At 44.9% G+C, this 20243-nt stretch overlaps 1 protein-coding gene across 2 annotated transcripts; it reads left to right on the forward strand.

The window, feature by feature from the left end:
- Nucleotides 1-1692: 1692 nt before the first annotated feature.
- On the forward strand, nucleotides 1693-18550 carry chrnb3a (cholinergic receptor nicotinic beta 3 subunit a). 2 transcript variants are annotated; one of them, XM_077017672.1, is made up of 6 exons: nucleotides 1693-2253; nucleotides 6972-7123; nucleotides 12952-12996; nucleotides 13123-13232; nucleotides 13434-14331; nucleotides 15995-18547. In XM_077017672.1, exons 1-6 carry the CDS (start codon nucleotides 2193-2195, stop codon nucleotides 16130-16132), a joined length of 1404 nt encoding a protein of 467 aa, XP_076873787.1. In that variant the 5' UTR covers nucleotides 1693-2192; the 3' UTR covers nucleotides 16133-18547. The 2 variants fall into 2 exon arrangements, with proteins under 2 accessions (XP_076873787.1, XP_076873779.1); XM_077017664.1 differs by having other exon boundaries at nucleotides 13123-14331; nucleotides 15995-18550.
- The last annotated feature ends 1693 nt before the right edge of the window (nucleotides 18551-20243 follow it).

Below are 20243 nucleotides of genomic sequence, written 5' to 3' on the forward strand. Positions count from 1 at the left end.
GTGTGTGTGTGTGTGTGTGTGTGTATTCCAACCATTACCATCTATTAAAACTGCTGCTTTCTGCATCTGTTCACTGTTGTGACATCTGGCTGGTCCACAACTATTTATATCTCCCATGTGCCCTGTAGCATGGCAGACTTGACCCGTATGTACCCACATGCGGATATTGCAGTCATTCCTGCATGTGCCGTGTCTCACCCTGTGGATGGTGGATCTATTTGGCCCCTCCCCCTCCCCGCCTGACATATAGCCTTTGGGTGTTAGATCTTGGGTGATGAGCCCTGTGCATTGTGGGAGTTTTCTGATGTTAATGTCAACAGCTCTTCTGGCCAGCGTGTGTCTGCTGGGGTATCTAATGTCTGGCAGGGTCTAAGTGTTTATGGCTTTGATCTTAATGTTCAATTGGCTCTTCAGAATCTTCTTTTCCCTGTGGTCTGTGTGTGTGTGTGTGTGTGTGTGTGTGTGTGTGTGTGTGTGTGTGTGTGTGTGTGTGTGTGTGTGTGTCTTGGAGAGAAAGTGCAATGTTGTGTTTTGCCTGGGAGGCAACACACGTGCATGTAAACATGCACCCACCCCCACCCTCCACACACACACCCACACCCACACACACACACACACACACACACACACACACACACACACACACACACTTCTGTGCAATTCTAGCCCTTACAAACTGCTGCCTCAGCTACAGCTCTCTCTCTCTCTCTCTCTCTTCCCCATCCCCCTCTCTCTCCCTCCTTATATCTTGTTCCCCATCTCACTGCTAATTCTCTTTCATCTTATCACTCTGTCCTGCTCTTAAATCTCTGCTTCCTCCTGTTCTCACTAAAGTGCGTCCCACCTTGATCCTCAAATGTTCACTTCATTTGGGTCTCGTGTTTCATTCTCATTTTTCTCCCTTTCACTCTGCCAATTGTATCTTCTCTCTCTCATTTCCAGACTGTTGTGTGTGTGTGTGTGTGTGTGTGTGTGTGTGTGTGTGTGTGTGTGTGTGTGTGTGTGTGTGTGTGTGATGAATTTGGCAGTAAACTAGAGAGATCAGGTGCTGTGTTCTCTCTCTCTGATTAACTGGTTGAGCTTCATTACTCACATTTTTCATAAATGAACTCTGAATAATTTTCTTCACACGGGCTAATATTGACATGTCTCCCTGTGTGTGTGTGTGTGTGTGTGTGTGTGTGTGTGTGCATGTGTGTGTTTAAAGCCCATTAGTATGGAGCTCCCTAGTGGCCCACCAGGAAAATACACACAAATGTATTCAGAGAAAAGTCTGTACACTGTACACACTCTCTCTCACACACACACAAACACACTTGTCAGTTTTAAATCTTATTCACGTATGGGCCCTTTCATTCACCCATTATCTCTCAGTAAACTATTGTAATCTTTAAACACTCACACAGGTCTGTTTCTGTTACATTGTCTCTTACTAAAGCTCTCTGTAGGTTTATATGACCCATATGCACTATCATAAAATATTCCAAATACCCTGATGTGTGATATAACCTGTCCACCCGCCCACTGTCTTAATGTACCAGGCGTTTTGAGAGTTGATGTGTCTTCCAGACTCGTGAGTGTCTCTGTCCCCCTCCGTCCTGTCCACTTCTACAGTCATAACTGACCGCTGTCTCCGTCCCTTACAGTTGAGCTGATTCAGGTCTCGGACCGCTACGTTTCTGTGGTCTCTACTCTGTGTGTTGGCCGCTTGGTGGTTTCACACCCCTAATCACCAAAGTGCAGCTACAGCTCTGATCAATTTCCTCAGCTATAAAAATGACGCCAAGGTTACGAATTGGTGTAAGATAATTATTAAGAATTAACGTGCGATTTGATCATTTTTCTTTCGTTCTGTCTCGTTTGTCCACGGCTCCTCTCTCGTCCCCTCCCTCGTGCTCTTGTCCGGTCTCCTCGCCGTATTCACTGCATCTTCACCGACGAGCATCCACCCCAGCGGACGGGACTGTCGGTACCGGCGTGTTCTACCGGATAGAGGCGTGTAAACCTACTGTAATTACTCGTTTACCGAACAGGTGCATTGGCGGTGCCTGCAGCTCTTAAGATCTCCAGCAGACCGTGTCTTTATATTTACAATCTCACGGGAATACGGCGCTGCTGCTGTAGTCGACGTCGACTGATCAGAATGAATTAATATCGTTTGGTGGTGGAAACGGTCGTGGATAACAAACAAGATGAAGTTAACGATGAACGCCTTCTGCTTGGTGTTTGCGACCGCGTATGCCACGACGGAAGGTAGGTGAACTCTTAACGCTGCCATGTCAAACATCTGTGAGCCCCGTACAGGTGTGGTGTGTAAACGGCGTGTAGTAGGACACTAACGTGAAGGGGAAGCGTGTGTAGGTGGACCTGAGGTGTACATCACACCCTTTAATCCTTAATCCTTCATGTTCAGTTTCTGCTTGTAGCTTCACATTCTCCGACATCACAGTGCAGGAACCGTGTGAGTTGCTTCACTGGCGTTTAAACTCCCACTTCAGTACTTTTAAAATCGTTTAACCTCGATTTTCATGAGTTTTCTGATGTTCCTATAAATCAAAACTAATATTTTAAACATGTCCCTTGATATTTCATAAAAGGTAGCACGCGACTTTTGTGTGTGTGTGTGTGTGTGAGAGCAGCCAAATGTGATCAGTACCGCTGCTCTGAGAGGTGTGGGCCACTTTAACTCGGTTTAATTTGAAAATGGAAGCGCTGCACGTGATAATTTATCTGGCCTGTCAGCAGGGAGATCAGTGCGCGCGAACACAGGCGGGATCACGCGCGCACACACGCGTTCAGGGCGCGAGCGCCGTCAGAACACTCCTTGCACCCCCAAACCCACCCAGCTGTCTGGCCTGCGTCCAGCCAAGTCCAATTCCGTTTCACGAAACTCTGCAAACACACGGCACAGCAAACCTGAATATGTAACACACAAGCTGGTGTGAATGTTAACGAGTCTGTTATGGGGTCATTTATCCAGGCTCAGACACTTGGCGTTTTTCTACTCAGTTGTTTTTGTTGTTGTTGCCTTGGTGTCAGTCCACATGTGACAGGTGCAGGGGTCACTGTGGGGTCACTGGCGGGTTGCCGTGGGGTCGTGCTCCTCACAAGTTGATTGAGCTTAAACTGCTCCAGCAGGGCCTCACCTGAACCTGCTAATGTCTAACAGTGAGCACAGGACGTCTCGGTCTGAGGGTGTGTGTGGTGTTAGGGGACGTCTCGGTCTGACGGTGTGTGTGGTGTTAGGGGACGTCTCGGTCTGAGGGTGTGTGTGATGTTAGGGGACGTCTCAGTCTGACGGTGTGTGTGATGTTAGGGGACGTCTCGGTCTGAGGGTGTGTGTGGTGTTAGGGGACGCCTCAGTCTGACGGTGTGTGTGGTGTTGGGGGACGTCTCAGTCTGACGGTGTGTGTGATGTTGGGGGACGCCTCAGTCTGACGGTGTGTGTGATGTTGGGGGACGCCTCAGTCTGACGGTGTGTGTGATGTTAGGGGATGTCTAAGTCTGACGGTGTGTGATGTTAGGGAATGTCTTGGTCTGACGGTGTGTGTGGTGTTGGGGGACGCCTCAGTCTGACGGTGTGTGTGATGTTAGGGGACTTCTCAGTCTGACGGTGTGTGTGGTGTTGGGGGACGTCTCAGTCTGACGGTGTGTGTGATGTTAGGGGACGTCTAAGTCTGACGGTGTGTGTGGTGTTAGGGGACGTCAGTCTGACGGTGTGTGGTGTTAGGGGGCGTCTCAGTCTGACGGTGTGTGTGGTGTTAGGGAGCGTCTCAGTCTGACGGTGTGTGGTGTTAGGGGGCATCTCAGTCTGACGGTGTGTGTGGTGTTAGGGGACGTCTCCGTCTGACGGTGTGTGTGATGTTAGGGGACGCCTCAGTCTGACGGTGTGTGTGATGTTAGGGGATGCCTCAGTCTAACGGTGTGTGATGTTGGGGGACGTCTCAGTCTGACAGTGTGTGTGATGTTAGTTCATTCAGAGAGATAGATACATACTCTTCACATTGTACTTGTGGGCATGTATGCAGGTGCAGTCACACACACAAATTCATACATACATACGTAAATGTGTAAATGTGCCTGTACATTCAATCTCACACACACACACCCTTACCTGCTGTCAGTATGCACTCTCTGTAGGTTTTATAATAATAACCCGGGTCTGCTAAAGAAGGCTTAATTCACAGATGTTGGGTCGTACTCTCTCATGATAATGGACAAACACACTTTAGCTAAATGTGTTTCCTTTCTAAACACACACACACACACACACACACACACACACACACACACACACAAATGCATCCTCTCTTCTCCTCCAGCTTACCAGGTCTGCACTTTTTATTTGTCTGCTTCCTTTTCACTCTCTCTGTCTCTCTATCTGTCCCTCTCTCTATCTGTCCCTCTCTCTATCTGTCTCTCTATCCCTTTTTCACACTCTCTCACTGCGTTTCTCTGCCTCCCTCTCTGATTGGTCCAACACGACAGAAGGTCCAGGTCCTTATTTATGAGGTCATTTATCTTGTGCGGTTCCTGCCGTGTGCAGCAGGTCCAGTGAGCTGTGTGCAGGACATTCCTGTCACAGTCGCTGGACTTGTCGAGGTTCAGGACGCCGTTGGCGATCACATACTGGCCGGGACTTTACCACAGGCCGAGGAGTGAGATGTGGGGATGCCCGTCGCCCTGCCATCTGTCCTCGTGACCTTTACACTTTGCAGGAACTTCCGAAGGGCCTCAGCATGCTGTGTGTGTCGCTCACACACTCGCCACGCCATTATGCACCCGGGCCGAGTCCCTGTCGCCACGCCAACAGCTCTCAGCATGCGGGTCTCCTCCAGCTCACAACCACATCACTGCCCTTCAGAGGGGGGGGGGGGGGGTGTCAGCAGGGACCAATAAAGCTGAGTAATGTGAATCAGAGGGCCAAACACCCCGTCTCTCTCCATCGCTCTCTCCCTCTCTCTCTCTATCTTCATCTCTCTCCTTCTCCCCCTTTCTCTCTTGTTCTCTTTCTCCCTCTCAATCACTTATTTCACTCTTCTCATTACCTCTCTCCAATATATTTCTCACTTTCTTTCTCTCTCTCCTTCTCTTTTACTCTCTCCTTCCCTCTCTCCCTCGCTGTTACTCAAACAGTAAGGTTTTAGGCTGCATATTTAAGATTGTACTGGGAAGCAGCCTTTGTGACCTCACACACACACACACACACACACACACACACACATGGATACACACACACACTTATGGATGGATACACACGTGTGCACACACACGTATGGATACACACATACATGCACAAACCTGTGTGTGTGTGTGTGTGTGTGTGTGTGTGTGTGTGTGTGTGTGTGTGAGACAGTGGTACTATAGTTTTATGGCCTTTTTAACGTTACCAATCAGCATCTTCCACTTGAACATGTTCCTCATACTGTGGACAGTGTGTTCAGATCTTTCACAGTGAGGAGGTGAGAGCTTTGTGAGAGCTTGTCTCATCTCACTGTGTTCTCTGTGAGGTCTCAGCTTCTGTCACCGAGATCACAGTGAGGAGATCACAATGAGGAGGTGTGAGCATATCTCACTGAGATCACAGTAAGGAGATCACAGTGAGGAGGTGTGAGCATATCTTACTGAGATCACAGTGAGGTATCAGCTCCTCTTACTGAAATCACAGTGAGGAGGTGTGAGCATATCTCACTGAGATCACAGTGAGGAGATCACAGTGAGAAGATTTACATTTACATTTGTGGCATTTAGCAGACACTCTTATCCAGAGCAACTTACAAAGTGCTTTGAAGATCACAGTGAGAAGGCGTGAGTACATCTCAAAGAGATCACGGTGAGGAGATCACAGTGAGGAGATCACGGTGAGGAGATCAGAGTGAGGTGTGTTGGTGTGATGTGGTAAACAGGAATGTGGAGGACAGAAGCGTTTCATGGTCACTACTCCAACATTCATCTGCTAAAGCAACAAATCAGCGTGGAAACATCTGCCACAAATAGACAGAAAAACACGGGAATTCACTTTGATCACCAAAAACTTCTACATTTCTACATTCTTGTCTACAGATGTTCGAGCAAAGATCAAGTTTTATTGATGGCATACTATCGGAATGGTATGTTGACCATGTGTACATGAGACCCCTGTTTTGATTTGGTTTGGCCCGAACTGTGTGCAAAAATGTTTATGGACCATTACTTTGGTTTTAAGGAAATTAGTGAGTCCTAAGGGGCAGTTTTTGACCATCAGGATTACATTTTGCATGTCATTAATTTACTCAAGTGCTTAATTATGGTAGGAAGGACACAGATTCTGTGTTCACTGGCATGACAGAGAAGATAAAGTTAAGTCTGTGTGATGGTGTTTGTGCAGGTGTGTGTGTGGAGATGTGTAACCAGGTGTGTGTATGTGTGTGTGTGTGTGTGTTCCTCGCTTCGAGCTCCTCTATCATGATCGATGTTTACTCCAAGGGAATCTTGTCATCCTGATGATCTCAGAGGACCATGGATCAGCTGTTGCTCTTTGGCTCTGTGTCCGTCCTGGGAGAATGTCTGGGTGCTAGCCAATCAAATATTCATGTATTCACCAGAATAATTTTGCATGGTGTCTTAAGCTGTTTGGTTGATATATGCAGATTTTCATGAAAACTGAACAGATTATTGCAGCATGAGAAAAATCTTTTTCTTTCTCTCTCTCTCTCTCTCACACACACACACACACACACATACACACACACACACACACGAAAAATTCCAGGATAGGCTTCCATAAGTGTTACCAGACTACAGACAACTGCACAACAGTTCCGTTTTCAAGAGTACTTGATTCCCTTCTCTGAAAGATGAGATTTTCTCTTTTATCTCTCTGTCTCTCCTTCTTTCTCCCTCTCTCTCTCTCTGACTTCCTCTCTCCCCTTTTCTCCATGTCTGTCTGTCTCTCTGTACCTCTCCTCCTCCATCTCTCTCTCTCTCTCTAGCTCCAGAAGACCTTCTGTCCCTGGCCGAGCTGGAGGACATGCTGCTGAGGAATCTCTTCCACGGCTACCAGAAGTGGGTGAGGCCGGTGTTCCACGCCAACGACACCATCACCGTCCGCTTTGGACTCAAGATCTCACAGCTGGTGGATGTGGTGAGAACCTCTTCCTCTCCCTTAAATACACACACATACACACTCACACACACACACACATTCATGTACACACATACACACACACGCACACACACATACACACACACACACATACACACTCACGTACACACATACACACACACACACACACACACACACACACACAAGCTTGCATGTGCACACACATCCAGATTCTTTATTACCTTTAAAGTGTATGTAAATAACTATAATTGAGCAACATTGAGATTTGAGAGAACAAGCGAAAGAACAGTGTGTGTGTGTGTGTGTGTGTGTGTGTGTGTGTGTATGTGTATATATACATATATATATGGATAGATATGGAGACCAGCTTTTTCCATGTGTACTTCTAAACACACACACACACACACACACACACACACACACACACAGTTGGAAGTGAGCTGGGTATTCAGATAAGCACAACTACATAGAGAATGTATCACACTGCCAGGGGCGGTTTTGGCATTTCTGGGGCTTCAAGCAAAGTTATGTCTGGGGGTTCTGAACAAAAAACATTTTTTTTACAGCCAAATACAATATTTACTCACCTTGTGTCTTCTCACTGCAGTCACAGCTGAACCATTCTGGTTTCTATTCCGTGATTTTTTTCGGGTGCTGCTGGGTTTCGAGGTTCGTGGTTGTGTTCAAGAGTCCTGATTACCTACCTAGAATGGGCCACCATCACTTCGGTGTCAAACAGGGAAAGAATGTGTTTAAGGCATGAGGTGTTTGTTCAGCCAGTGGTTTGTGGCCAGCAGGGGGCGCTCCTGATCTCCTCTCCCCTGAACCCACGTATTTGTGACTACATTATTACACTTTGGATTTCAGCGTATTCTGATACGTACGTGGTTATAAACATACATTCACACACATCTATTTATTTCCGGTGAGAACTGGCAATTATCAGCCCTGATTTATCGTCAAGCTACAGGCGGCGACGGGTTGACTTTTCTCAGCTTTATGCTAATTAATTATGAGAGTCTACATGATTGGTTGCAGCTAATTCCACTGACTAATTAGCGACATGCCCTGTCTGAAGTCTGTAGCCTCCACTGATCCCAGAACTGTGTTCAGTCGTTATCTTAGCCAACATGCCCACTTTCTGTTGGCTAACCTAAGCAGTTAGGTTTTCGTATTGATTTGTTCACAAATAACTCTAGCTCCTTGTTAAATATAATTGTCTGGCTAATTTAAAATGTGTTTATTTCCCGTTTGCTTGTCAACAGCTGAACAGTGTTGACGCTGTTATAAAGTGTGCAGAGCCGGAGTGGCTAATCGGGAGATTCGGGAGGATTCCCGATGGGCCGGCTCATGTCAGTCTCTAGTTTGGGCCGATTGGGATGGAAAAATAATTTTGGGCCGGATTTGCGCATGAAACTCCCGGGCTGAAAAAGTGGCCCACTCCGGCCATGAAAGTGTGTTGTGCACATGCAACATGTCCTCATAAGAGACGAGACTGGTGGTGAAACCATGGTGACCGTTCCCACAGCACCATACGCTCCTTATTGTGTTGGTGTGTGTGTGTGTGTTCTTATCTTTGGGTGTGTGTGTGTGTGAGTGCGTGTGTTCTTATCTTTGGGTGTGTTGGTGTGTGTGTGTTCTTATGTGTTGGTGTGTGTGTTGTGTGTGTGTGTGTGTGTGTGTGTGTGTGTGTGTGTGTGTGTGTGTTCTTATCTTTGGGTGTGTTTGTGTGCGAGAGAGAGAGAGAAAATCATTACCCAAAATCCTGTACCCATTTATTTAATTGGCAGTAGGGGTGACCTGCAATAGTCGCTGATTCGACTATAGTCGACTATACCCTCTAGTCGACTATGAACGTCATAGTCGAATGTACCATTCTAACAGCATGGAGGTGCCCAAGGATGCTGCTAAGCATTAGTTGTTACATGAAATGTCTTTGTTTTCGTTATATATAGCCTTTTGTCAAATAAAATCATCCTAATTTATGTTAATAAATATTTAAAAATTATGTTTGCGCATTAACAATTGGCATATTCCTTACTACACATTAATAAATCATACCCTGCAGTTGCACAATCCAAATGAGCGGAGCTGAACACGCTACAGAATACGCAGCATCTATCGAGATTATAACGGCTACTAAAAAACTTAAAAAGTATTTTGAAAAAGATAAAGATGAATCAAACAAAGTAAAGTGCAAGTTATGTCATCAACGTCTTTCATTTCGCACGACAACAACCAACATGGAATACCATTTAAAACGCGTGAGGCGAAAAAAAACAGTTCAGCCGTTTGTCGTTTCGGTGTCATCTCGTCTCGTCGCGGTGCGTCTCGGCATGTAGGCCTATAAACATTTTTTTTTGTTTGCTTTTAAACCCCGTTACTTGAACCTTTCCTTATATTTTTTGCTGTTGTGTGTCTATTTTTTTATATTTTCAGGCAGGCATATTTTATTTAAAATATTTTTGACATTTTGCAGAGTGCCTGTCTGACAGTTCGATATGCGCAATGCCCATTGACGGTGTTCTCTAACGTTTCATAAAAAATAAGTAATTAAATAAATAAAAGCTGAATAAAGCCAACCTACCGTGTTTATTCATTTATCTGAGTGTTTTAGGTTTTTACTTTGTAGAGGAAAAAAGTCCTGAATGAGAACGGGATCCCGTTTAAGGTGCTCTAAATAACATAAAAATAAACCCGATTCGACTATTAGTCGACTAAAGGGAAAAGCTGACGAATCAGATTCGACTATGAAAATCCTTAGTTGAATACACCCCTAATTGGCAGATTTATTTGAAAGGTGCATTTCTGTGGTGGCAGGAACATCTGAAGGTGTTGTGTTTGCGTTTGGGCTCCTGCTAATTCTTGCCATAAAAATGCAAATTTTGATGTTAGAGAGGAAGTAACAGATATAAACAGATATAGATGGAGTTACTGTTCTGAAATGATTTAGAAGTCATCAACCTTTCAATTTTTGGCTAATTTTTTATGTAACTGGCAGTTTTCGTTTGTCTTTCAGTTTGCACCATCCAATCAGCTGCTGACGGCTGACCCTTATTGTTCAGTAAAGCCGCACACACTCCATGCAACTAATCAAATGGTTGATTGTGGATTGACGATGGAGCCACACGCCCCCTATTGGACATGAGGTGTCTGTGCGGCAGCTCCTTGTTGCTGTGGGCAACCTCTGTTAAAGCATGGCTTGGTTCGGCCAGCCCTGTGTCTCCGTGGCGACTCCAGCGAGCTCTGAGTCAGAGGTGGCGTGATGAACCCGACGAGTCAAAGCCCCTTAAAGCCTCTGGAGCATTCCGGAGCGTTCCGGAGTGTTCCGGTTACCACAGAGCCAATGAGACAGCTCCAGGGTGGAGAGCACATGGCGGTAGCAGTTACCCTACAGACCAGTGTAGGGGCAGTTTTAGAAAATGGTTCAGTGACCTGCTGTGGTAATGAGGACAGTGTTTGAGTGAGTGCCGAGTGTTGAGACACACACATTCACACACACATCACTGTGGATCTGTGTGCACATATGCACATATACATGCAAGCATAACCACACGTGTGCACATATGCACATATACATGCATAAACACGCAAACATAACCACACGCGTGCACAAATTTTCAAATACGTAAACACACGAACACAAACACTTCCACACATGTGTGGACGCAGCATGGCAGACGCTCTTAAGATGGCCTGAGTGAGAGAGAAAGAGAGGAAGAGAGAGAGAGAGAAGTGAAGTGTGTAATGGATTTGGGGGTTTGTTAAGTGCATCAGATGTGAAATGGTGGGGTGGTATAATCACAGCGGCTTTACAGATGTGTCATAAAATAACCCTATAGCTAGAGACACAGACACATGCATCCTGATTCATGTGCACATTTACATACACAGTATACTACACACACACACACACACACACACACAACCAGTGATCTGAATAAAATGCTTTATTGGCTGGGCACAATACCACCCGCTGGTCTGTGTATTTGTGACACGTGCATGCAAACACACACAGTATCACACCCCCCCCCCCCCCCCCCCACATTTATTATACCTATCAGGTAACTCTCCTTGTCCCACAACCAGGGAGCTGCTGATTGGCTAATCAGGGAGGGTCTATCACATGCCTCTTTCAAGACATATGTAGCCAATCACCAAATTGGCTATTGCAATTTCAGGGGCAGAGTAGCACACTAAAAGTATAACGTTGTCCATCCGTTCTGATGCGCAAGCTCACAGACACCAGTGATTGGCCAGTATTGCTGTGATTGATAGGGGAGAGTGAGTATGTCCCACCCCTTTCCTGAAATCACGGCCAATCTCTCGTCAGGGATTGAAGTCATCATCTCCTGATAATGGGGCGAATATTTCCTGTTGCCCTACTCAGGATTCCACGTATTGATTCTAGATGATACCACACTGCGCTGTTTGTCTTTCCATCTCTCTGTTGCTTGCTTTCTTTCCATCTTTTTTCTTTCTCTTTGTATTTCCATCTGTCTCCCACTGTCTCTTTCTGTTTCCCTCTCTGTTTGTCTTTGTCTCCCTCTGTCTTTTTGTCTCTGTTCCCTCACTCTGTTTGTCTCTCTGTCTATTTTTGTCTCTATCTGTCTCCCTCTGTTTCCCTCTCTCTCAGTTTGTCTCCCTCGGTCTCCCCTGCCTCTCTGTCTCTCTGTGTCTACATTTCCTTCTCTCTCTGTTTGTCTTCCTCTGTCTCTTGCTGTTAGTTTCTGCTGAGTCTCTGACATATTTGTCTTGCACTGTGCTCGTCTGAGGTCTCGGTCTTTTCCCGCTCGCGTGTAAATGTTTAATCTGATGACGATGAAATATTAACAGGGCCAGGCCAGCAGGCGCTGGAGAGACTCTGGTCAGCGTCCACTGGGCCACAGCGGAGATCCTGGTCTGGAGCAGACAGACGCTCATAACAACCAACCTGGCCCGTTTCCCTCCAGAGTTGAAGCGTTTTTCCAAATCGCTGCTGTGTTGCTCGATTAGTGTTCAGTAGAGGAAGATTTGTGTGCTTGAAACATGTTTTTCAAATCTCATTACAGAATTACTTGTTGAGTAGATTTTGTGCTCTCACAAATATCTACACATTTTCAATTGACTTTTTCTTATGAATAATATTATGTTTATATATTGTGTATATTCTGAATTGTAGACCTGCTGTTTACAATTTTACACCTTTGTTTGATTTTCTAGAGAATAATACATACCTAGATTTACACATAACACAGTCACCTGCGGTCAGAAGACCTCACTTGTAGTTCCTCATTATAGATAGCCAGCTGAATCCAGACTGTTTATGAGCTTGAATTTAGGTTCAAATCTGTGAATTGAATTTAATGAATAAGGATTCAGGTGGGATTTTGTGAGTATTGCACGTTTTGTGGCTCTTTGGTGCCCTCTGGTGGTAATGACATGTAAATAGCTCTGGTCTACACCTCGCTCAACCTCTGTTGAATGATGAACCCTGAAGTCTAATCTCGTCGATATGTATGTCTGTGCTAAATAACTAAATAAAACTTTTTTTATTATTAAAATAATCAAATAGTGCATCATATTACATGTTACTATAATGACCAACATGAAATCATTGGTAATTAATTAAAATATTTTAACATTAATCTATAAACATTTATAGTTGATGTTTTTTTATAAACATTAACTATAAGCATTTTTCTATTTGAGAACTAAACAGTGCATCATTCATCCAGTTCTCTATCAGATTTCTATCATTATTACATGTTTATTTAGACATTTATTCTCTCTCTCTCTCTCTCTCTCTCTCTCTCTCTCTCTCTCTCTCTCTCTCTCTCTCTCTCTCTCTCTCTCTCTCTCTGTAGGATGAAAAGAACCAGTTGATGACTACCAATGTCTGGCTGTGGCAGGTACAGACTTTAGGTCTTATAGTTATTTATATAAATACATAAACTATATAAATCTATAAACTATATAATATATATCAACTTTCCGGTCAACAATATTCTGCTATAATGATTCCTCTTTCTCTGCAGGAGTGGACTGACTGCAAGCTACGCTGGAACCCAGAGGATTATGGGGGAATTACTTCCATCAGAGTGCCCTCAGAGAACATCTGGCTGCCTGACATTGTCCTCTATGAGAAGTGTGGCCCACAACTTTTAACTGCTCAAAACTCCATTACCAAAAACTACACACCCCACCCTCACACACAGTCTTGTTTACTATCGTCGTTGGGACCTTCATGGTTGTTTCCAAAAGGTCACAAATTCCTGTTCTTGTGGGGACATTTGATCTCCATGGATATATATATACAGTCTAAGTGTTTACTCTCTCCTTCTCTCAGTGCCGACGGGCGTTTTGAGGGTTCCCTGATGACCAAAGTCATTGTGAAGTACAACGGCACAGTCACGTGGACGCCGCCGGCCAGCTACAAGTCCTCCTGCACCATGGACGTGACCTTCTTCCCATTCGACCGGCAGAACTGCTCCATGAAGTTCGGCTCGTGGACGTACGATGGTGCCATGGTGGACCTGGTTCTGGTGGCGCCCCACGTGGACCGCAAGGACTTCTTCGACAACGGCGAGTGGGAGATCCTGGACGCGGCAGGTCGCCGTGGCAGCCGGCGCGACGGCGTCTACTCCTACCCCTTCGTCTCGTACTCCTTCATCCTCAAGCGTCTTCCTCTCTTCTACACGCTCTTCCTCATCGTGCCGTGCCTGGGCCTCTCCTTCCTCACCGTGCTGGTGTTCTACCTGCCGTCCGACGAGGGCGAGAAGCTCTCTCTCTCCACCTCCGTGCTGGTCTCACTCACCGTCTTCCTGCTGGTCATCGAAGAGATCATCCCCTCCTCGTCCAAGGTCATCCCGCTCATCGGCGAGTACCTGCTCTTCATCATGATCTTCGTCACCTTCTCCATCATCGTCACCGTCTTCGTCATCAACGTGCACCACCGCTCGTCCGCGACCTACCACCAGATGGCGCCGTGGGTGCGCAGCCTCTTCCTGCACAGGCTGCCACGGCTGCTGTGTATGCGCGACCATGCCGACCGCTACCGGTGCCCGGACGCCGAGCCCTGCAGCCCAGAGCCGAAGCGGGCGGCCAGGAGGGGGCACCGGTGGGGAGCGGGCGGGCCGGCCGGGAGGGAGGACGAACACGAGGCCTGGCTGGCCATGCTGGAGAAGGCCACCAGCTCAGTGCGCTACATATCCAAGCACATTAGGAAGGAGCACTTCATCAGAGAGGTAGCGTCAGTGTTCCAGCTACTGCATTAGAGTGCCTATAAGTAGGCCTGTCGCGATAATTACATTATCGACTTATCGTATGATAATTTTTTAAACTGCGATCATTTTTGCTGATGTCGATAATTGGCCATTGGGTTTCCGCGCAAATTTGTTTACATGAGAATAAACCGCAACTACGTTAGATTTCAGAAAGGCACGCAGTGCTGCTCTCTCGCCCCTCCCCCCTTAACGGAAGACGAATCTGTGATCAGAGAGCGACATCTACCGGTTAGGAAATGAGTGCAGTACACGGAGAGCGCATGCGTCAATAACAGTGCCTCCACACAAACAGGTGGAGATGTGTTAACTCGCGAGAACGTATTCGAGGCTAATAGGACTCGAAATGATTCGAAATAATTCGCTTTTTATCACATTATTTAATGGTTGTTTATTATAGTGACCGTAGCGTGCGACTTTGCCCACCTCGCGAACCTCTGCGAACGGTGGAAGCGTTTATACTTGCCGCACAATATGTGGTAGTATAAAGAAATACCCATCAAAAACAGGGGAATGAACATTTACCTGTTCCTATGTATTTACCTTAAATAATGTGATAAAAAAGCGAATCATTTCGAGTATACGTATAAATATTTAACTTATTTAAGTTTAACGTGCTGGGAAATATTGAAATGGACCTTGAAAGTGACGTACAGGTGCTTGAATTCCACCTTGTAAAGGTGTATGAACCCGGCAAACATGACTTTGTTCATTGCGCTGAGGCGCGGCGCGCGCAAAGTTACAAAATTCGAGAGGTGCACGACTCGCGAATCAACAGCGCGCGAGGCCCTCGCGCACGTGCGGTCCGGAGCCACCGCGATTACGTCATTTTCGCAGACCCTCGCACCGCTCGCGACGCATCAAGTATAAACTAGGCTTAACTCGCTTTATAGCCAAAGAGATGCTGCCGTTAAATACAGTCGAAAAGAAAACATTTATAAACATGCTGCAAAGATTTGACAAGCAGTATGAACTGCCAAAGAAATCCTGTATCTCCCAAACTGCCATTCCAACCTTATATAATGAAGTGAAAGATGGCATTCTGAAGGAGATTAGACATCTCATTTTACTCTGCCACTACAGATATGTGGTCAAGCTCAAATATGACCCCATACATGAGCTTTACAATACATTACATTACTGCAAACTGGTGTAATTGTATTATTATGCTACTATATTATTATTGTCTTAACGCTCCTTTGGGGAGCCCAGAAGCAAGAAAAAAATCTATAATGGCACTTTAAAATGACAATATTATCGTTTATCGCAATAATTTCTAGAACAATATATCGTTCTGAAAATTTTGTTATCGTGACAGGCCTACCTATAAGCACTAATTTAAGATACAGTCAGCTTTTCCCAATGTCTAGTAAGAAAGTTTTACAGTTGGTTATCTGTGTCTGTTTGTTCAATACATTTTTATGATTTAGATGTGATCAGATTTCCAAACCGCTATAGATGCAACATTAATATTATTGGGTAAGGTACAGTATCCTTTAATGTGTGTGTGTGTGTGTGTGTGTGTGTGTGTGTGTGTGTGTGTGTGTGTGTGTGTGTGTGTGTGTGTGTGTGTGTATGTGTGCGTGTGGGTGCCCGTGCGTGTGTGTGTGTACATGTGTGTCTACAGGTGGTCCAGGACTGGAAGTTTGTGGCCCAGGTGCTGGACCGTATCTTCCTGTGGGTCTTCCTCGCTGTGTCAGTTTTAGGCACCATCTTCATTTTCACTCCAGCGCTGAACATGTACCTCAGCAGCACCCTCTCATAAAGACACAAAGCTCCAACACTTTCACCAACACAAACGCACCTGCTCTTTAGACACACACCCTAACACAGAACATATCCTTTCTATATGCAAACTACACAAATAAAGTTTTTTTAACTGTTTCAAAAATACTTTACAGTGCTTGGTCATGCTTGCTAGTTCCTGAGTCCAGTACTGGTATGAAGAGGACTAACATAAATTGTCAGATAAGCTATTTAGTGGACCAGGATATGGTATGCAATATGCATGATAAGTTGACATTGCATGTTCTTAGTTAGCTAACAAACTTCCCACGATGTTATCGAGTTGTCATGACGACATTTCTGTAGTTTACCTGTGTGTAACCATGGTAGAGGAGAGCGGAATGATGAGCATAGATCTTCTCTCATTGGCTCTCTAGGTTTTTTTTTTAACCCATCCCCTAGGAAACCAGTTTTGGTGTGTCAGGCAGCATTTTACACCATGAGAGCAGTGAATGTTCTGAACCAGGAAGTGAAGTTCAGAGCGTTCCAGCCCTGAAAGATTTCCAGATCTGCCTGATGTACGTAGTAGGCAATAAACATTATAAAGCGACGTCATATGACCAACCCTCTGTGTGCCACAGGCTTCCCAAGTTCACTTCTGCTGTTTGGTTTTGGTTTGCTATTGATATCTCACACGACTGTTTAGGATTCAAACTCTCAGGAGTCAGCAAACTTATTAGTCTCTGATTGGTTGTTTTACATGTCAGTCAGAGGGCTCAACTAGTCAAAGACGACTATTGAACACCTTAAGAAAACATATATGGACCAGAGTTTATATCAAACCCATCTTCCCTCAACATCTCCCCCCAAATTTATACCAACAACCATTTATACCCGCAATCATTTTTAAACACCAAGTTTCGGGGCTGGCTGGTATTCGAAGGCTTAAGCTGTGGGCTTCTGAAGCTGATCTACTAACAGACAGATGAAGCATGTCGATGGACTTGTTGCTCACTACCCATGTGGACAGTGGAGCTCACAGACCCAAGCAAAACTCACCTGAGGAGAGTGCTTTGAAGAAAGAACCCACAAGAGACCAGACGAGCTTCACAGTGGCGTGTCCACATGACATATGATGTCATGACATATGACCTCATGACATTTGATGTCATGGAGTATTATGGACTTTTCCATATTCCTGATTGTTTGTTATTTATTTTTTACAGCCACAAAAGTGAATGACATCTATGCAGAGACCTGTGTCATGACTTCACAAAGACTACAGCATAGAAATCCACCCTCGTGTCATCCCTGTATGTTAACTGTGTCCTTCGAAGATGTTCGTGTGTTGTGCTGGTAGGGAGTTGTGTTATTTGAGACCAGCAGACCCTGAGCAGAGCGGATCACTGTGCTACAGAGCTGAGAGCAGCTACAGGCATCTTTCTTTCTTAATCATGTTTCTCCACAGGACTGACTGGAAAACAGATGGAAATCCACAGATACCCTCCACTTTTGGTGGTGGGAGGGGAATTTGTGCAGGAACCCTAACTTGAATCACTTAAGAACTGTACTGTCTGGAAAAAGAAAAATACTGCATAGTGATTTTTGATATGTAAATGATGTTTGTTCAAACGGAACTGCTGGCAGAATGTAATGCCACTCATGGGAGTGTGTGTAGTGTTGGTTTTGTCTCTGAGATCACTCTGAGATTATTAAAGTGTACAGGTTTATCACGTGTATTGTAATTCAACGCCTACGTGGCACATCTCCTAAGTGATGCTTGAGTTACACTAAAACCCCACTAAGGGAGCAGAGTACAAAGATGGTTTGAAAAATCAGCTGGCTCACTCCCACCTTACTGATAAGGCTAATCTTGTTTTGTACGTTTTTGTTTTTGAAAGATTGTTAGGGTTATTGACGTTGTTATTGTGTATTTGTACAGCAGGTGGCAGTAGAGAGTAGCTGTAGCTCCAGGCAGCTGTTGTAATGCGCAGCTGCTTCATCTAAGTTTTGCATGGTCTTACAGTAAATGGAGATATTGCTTGTGGAGAATATCTATTATCCTCAAGCAACATCTGTGTGTGTGTGTGTGTGTGTGTGTGTGTGTGTGTGTGTGTGTGTGTGTGTGTGTGTGTGTGTGTGTGTGTGTGTGTGTGTGTGTGTGTGTGTGTGTGTGTGTGTCGAGCGCCAAGTCACTGAGTCTGGCTTGACTGTTGCAAAAAAAACCTCATAAGGAAATCTGTATTTCTGGATGTAGCTTAAATAGATTGCATGATATTAAACACCAGCTGAAATGGAAATGTAAAAAAAAACTAAAGCATTTTCCTTTCAAACGCATTCCTGAGCGAAACGAGGTTCTTCTGGGTTTTTTCTGATAAATCATAAACACATGATGTTAAGCAAAGGGGACAATTAGTATAAGCGCTTAGTCCAACACAACCCTTTAAAAATACAGAGGTGTCAATTCCAGGTTCAGAAAGTAAAAGTCCTCACCAGGATTTTGCTCAGGCTTCCTGGATTGTGTTGATTCCACTAATTTTACCTGGATTGCACTAATTAGAAAATCTAACAAGCTTGAGCAAAATCCTGGTGGGGACTTTTACTTTCTGAACCTGGAATTGACACCTCTAAAAATATTACTATAAGCTTCAATGTCATCATCACTATAGTTGGCTAGCAGGGAAGAAACAAACATGACGTCCAAACCTCCTCTTACCCTCTTGATTTTCATCATTCAAGACTTGAGTGAATGCGCCAAAATACGTCGCATTACGCAGAAATTCTCGTAATACGCCGATTAAGCCTCTCAAAATAAATAAACGAATAAATTCCCCCGAGACTGCCGGCTGGGCCAAGCCTCTCTTCCATTATTTGAAACATCATTTGTCACTCTTGTTTTGTTAGAGATCCTTCCAATCATTGGCAAATCGACGTTACACAACGCCACCCAGGTTTGATTTCTGCTGGCATGAACAGCCTCTGACGGCCTGATTGGAGGCGACTGGACGTGATTGGAGCGACCAGCAGCAGAATTCAGATCAGGCCTCGGTGAACGTGAAGGGGCAGTTTTGGCCTGGAGCAAATTCTCATCCTTGATTGGATTTTTCTCCTGGTCTTTCATCACTGTCTCATTACATAAACATCAACACTGATCGAAGAATATGGGACAAATTTGACCGGAGAAAGATCATTTGCAACGCATGATTATTTTTAAGGATATTGTTCAATCCCAGATTTGTGTTTCTCTTCATTCGCTTCATAAATGATGATTCAGCATGAGGTTTTAGAAATGGCTCCATTTGAGTCATTAACGTTATTTACAAGCTAAAACTGTAAGTCATTGGCAAGTCACGTATAAGAAGATCCAGTTGGGTCACTTCCTGTTGGATACTGCAGCAACATGGTAGCAAAGTCTATGGGGTGTGAGTGGAGCACGAACAGCTAATAGAAGACATTTTGTCAGTCGGTGTTAACATGCACCTACATGCACACGCGGTCTAACTGTTATGGTGTAGTGTCTATTTTGGGTAATAGATGCAAAAAACAAAATCAGTTATCAAATTTAAAATTGAAATATCTTGAACAGCCTCCTCCATCTGTGTGCCAAGACGCAAAGCTGTCCTGATGCAACGTGATTTGGGATTCAGTTCTGGCTGTTGTGAGAAATCGTTGTAACTCTGTTTTTGACAGTTTTCCTAAAAAACAAAAACAAAAAAGTGGTAAAAGGAGATATATGCATGTGCGGTATCCGCCCCTGGCCCCTTCTAGCACCTTGGGGCAGATCACCAGCGATGAAACATCTACAGGTCCTTCTGACCTGTTGTGGGTTTGGTTTGTACATGTCACGTTCTTGGCACTCTGCTGTACTTGGAGTTGACCCGTATTTAAAATACTTCATTCAGTGGTAGTGCAACACGTGGCCATCTGTCAACATTGGAGCCCCTGGTCTTATCTACAAGCTATTTTTTTCTACGGTTTAAATACTGCGTGTTTTCTATTAAATGACGTCTGGATGCGGTTCACGAGGTGTTTTCTGAATGTTAAGTGAGTACTTGGTGACTCGAGGAACTGCATCCACTTGTGTAACGTTGGTTTTGCTTAAAACATTGTGTTCAGGTAGAATCTCACACTTTTGTGCAAGTTGTGATCCA

This window comes from Brachyhypopomus gauderio, chromosome 1 (assembly GCF_052324685.1).
Source record: "Brachyhypopomus gauderio isolate BG-103 chromosome 1, BGAUD_0.2, whole genome shotgun sequence".
Classification (NCBI taxonomy): domain Eukaryota; kingdom Metazoa; phylum Chordata; class Actinopteri; order Gymnotiformes; family Hypopomidae; genus Brachyhypopomus; species Brachyhypopomus gauderio.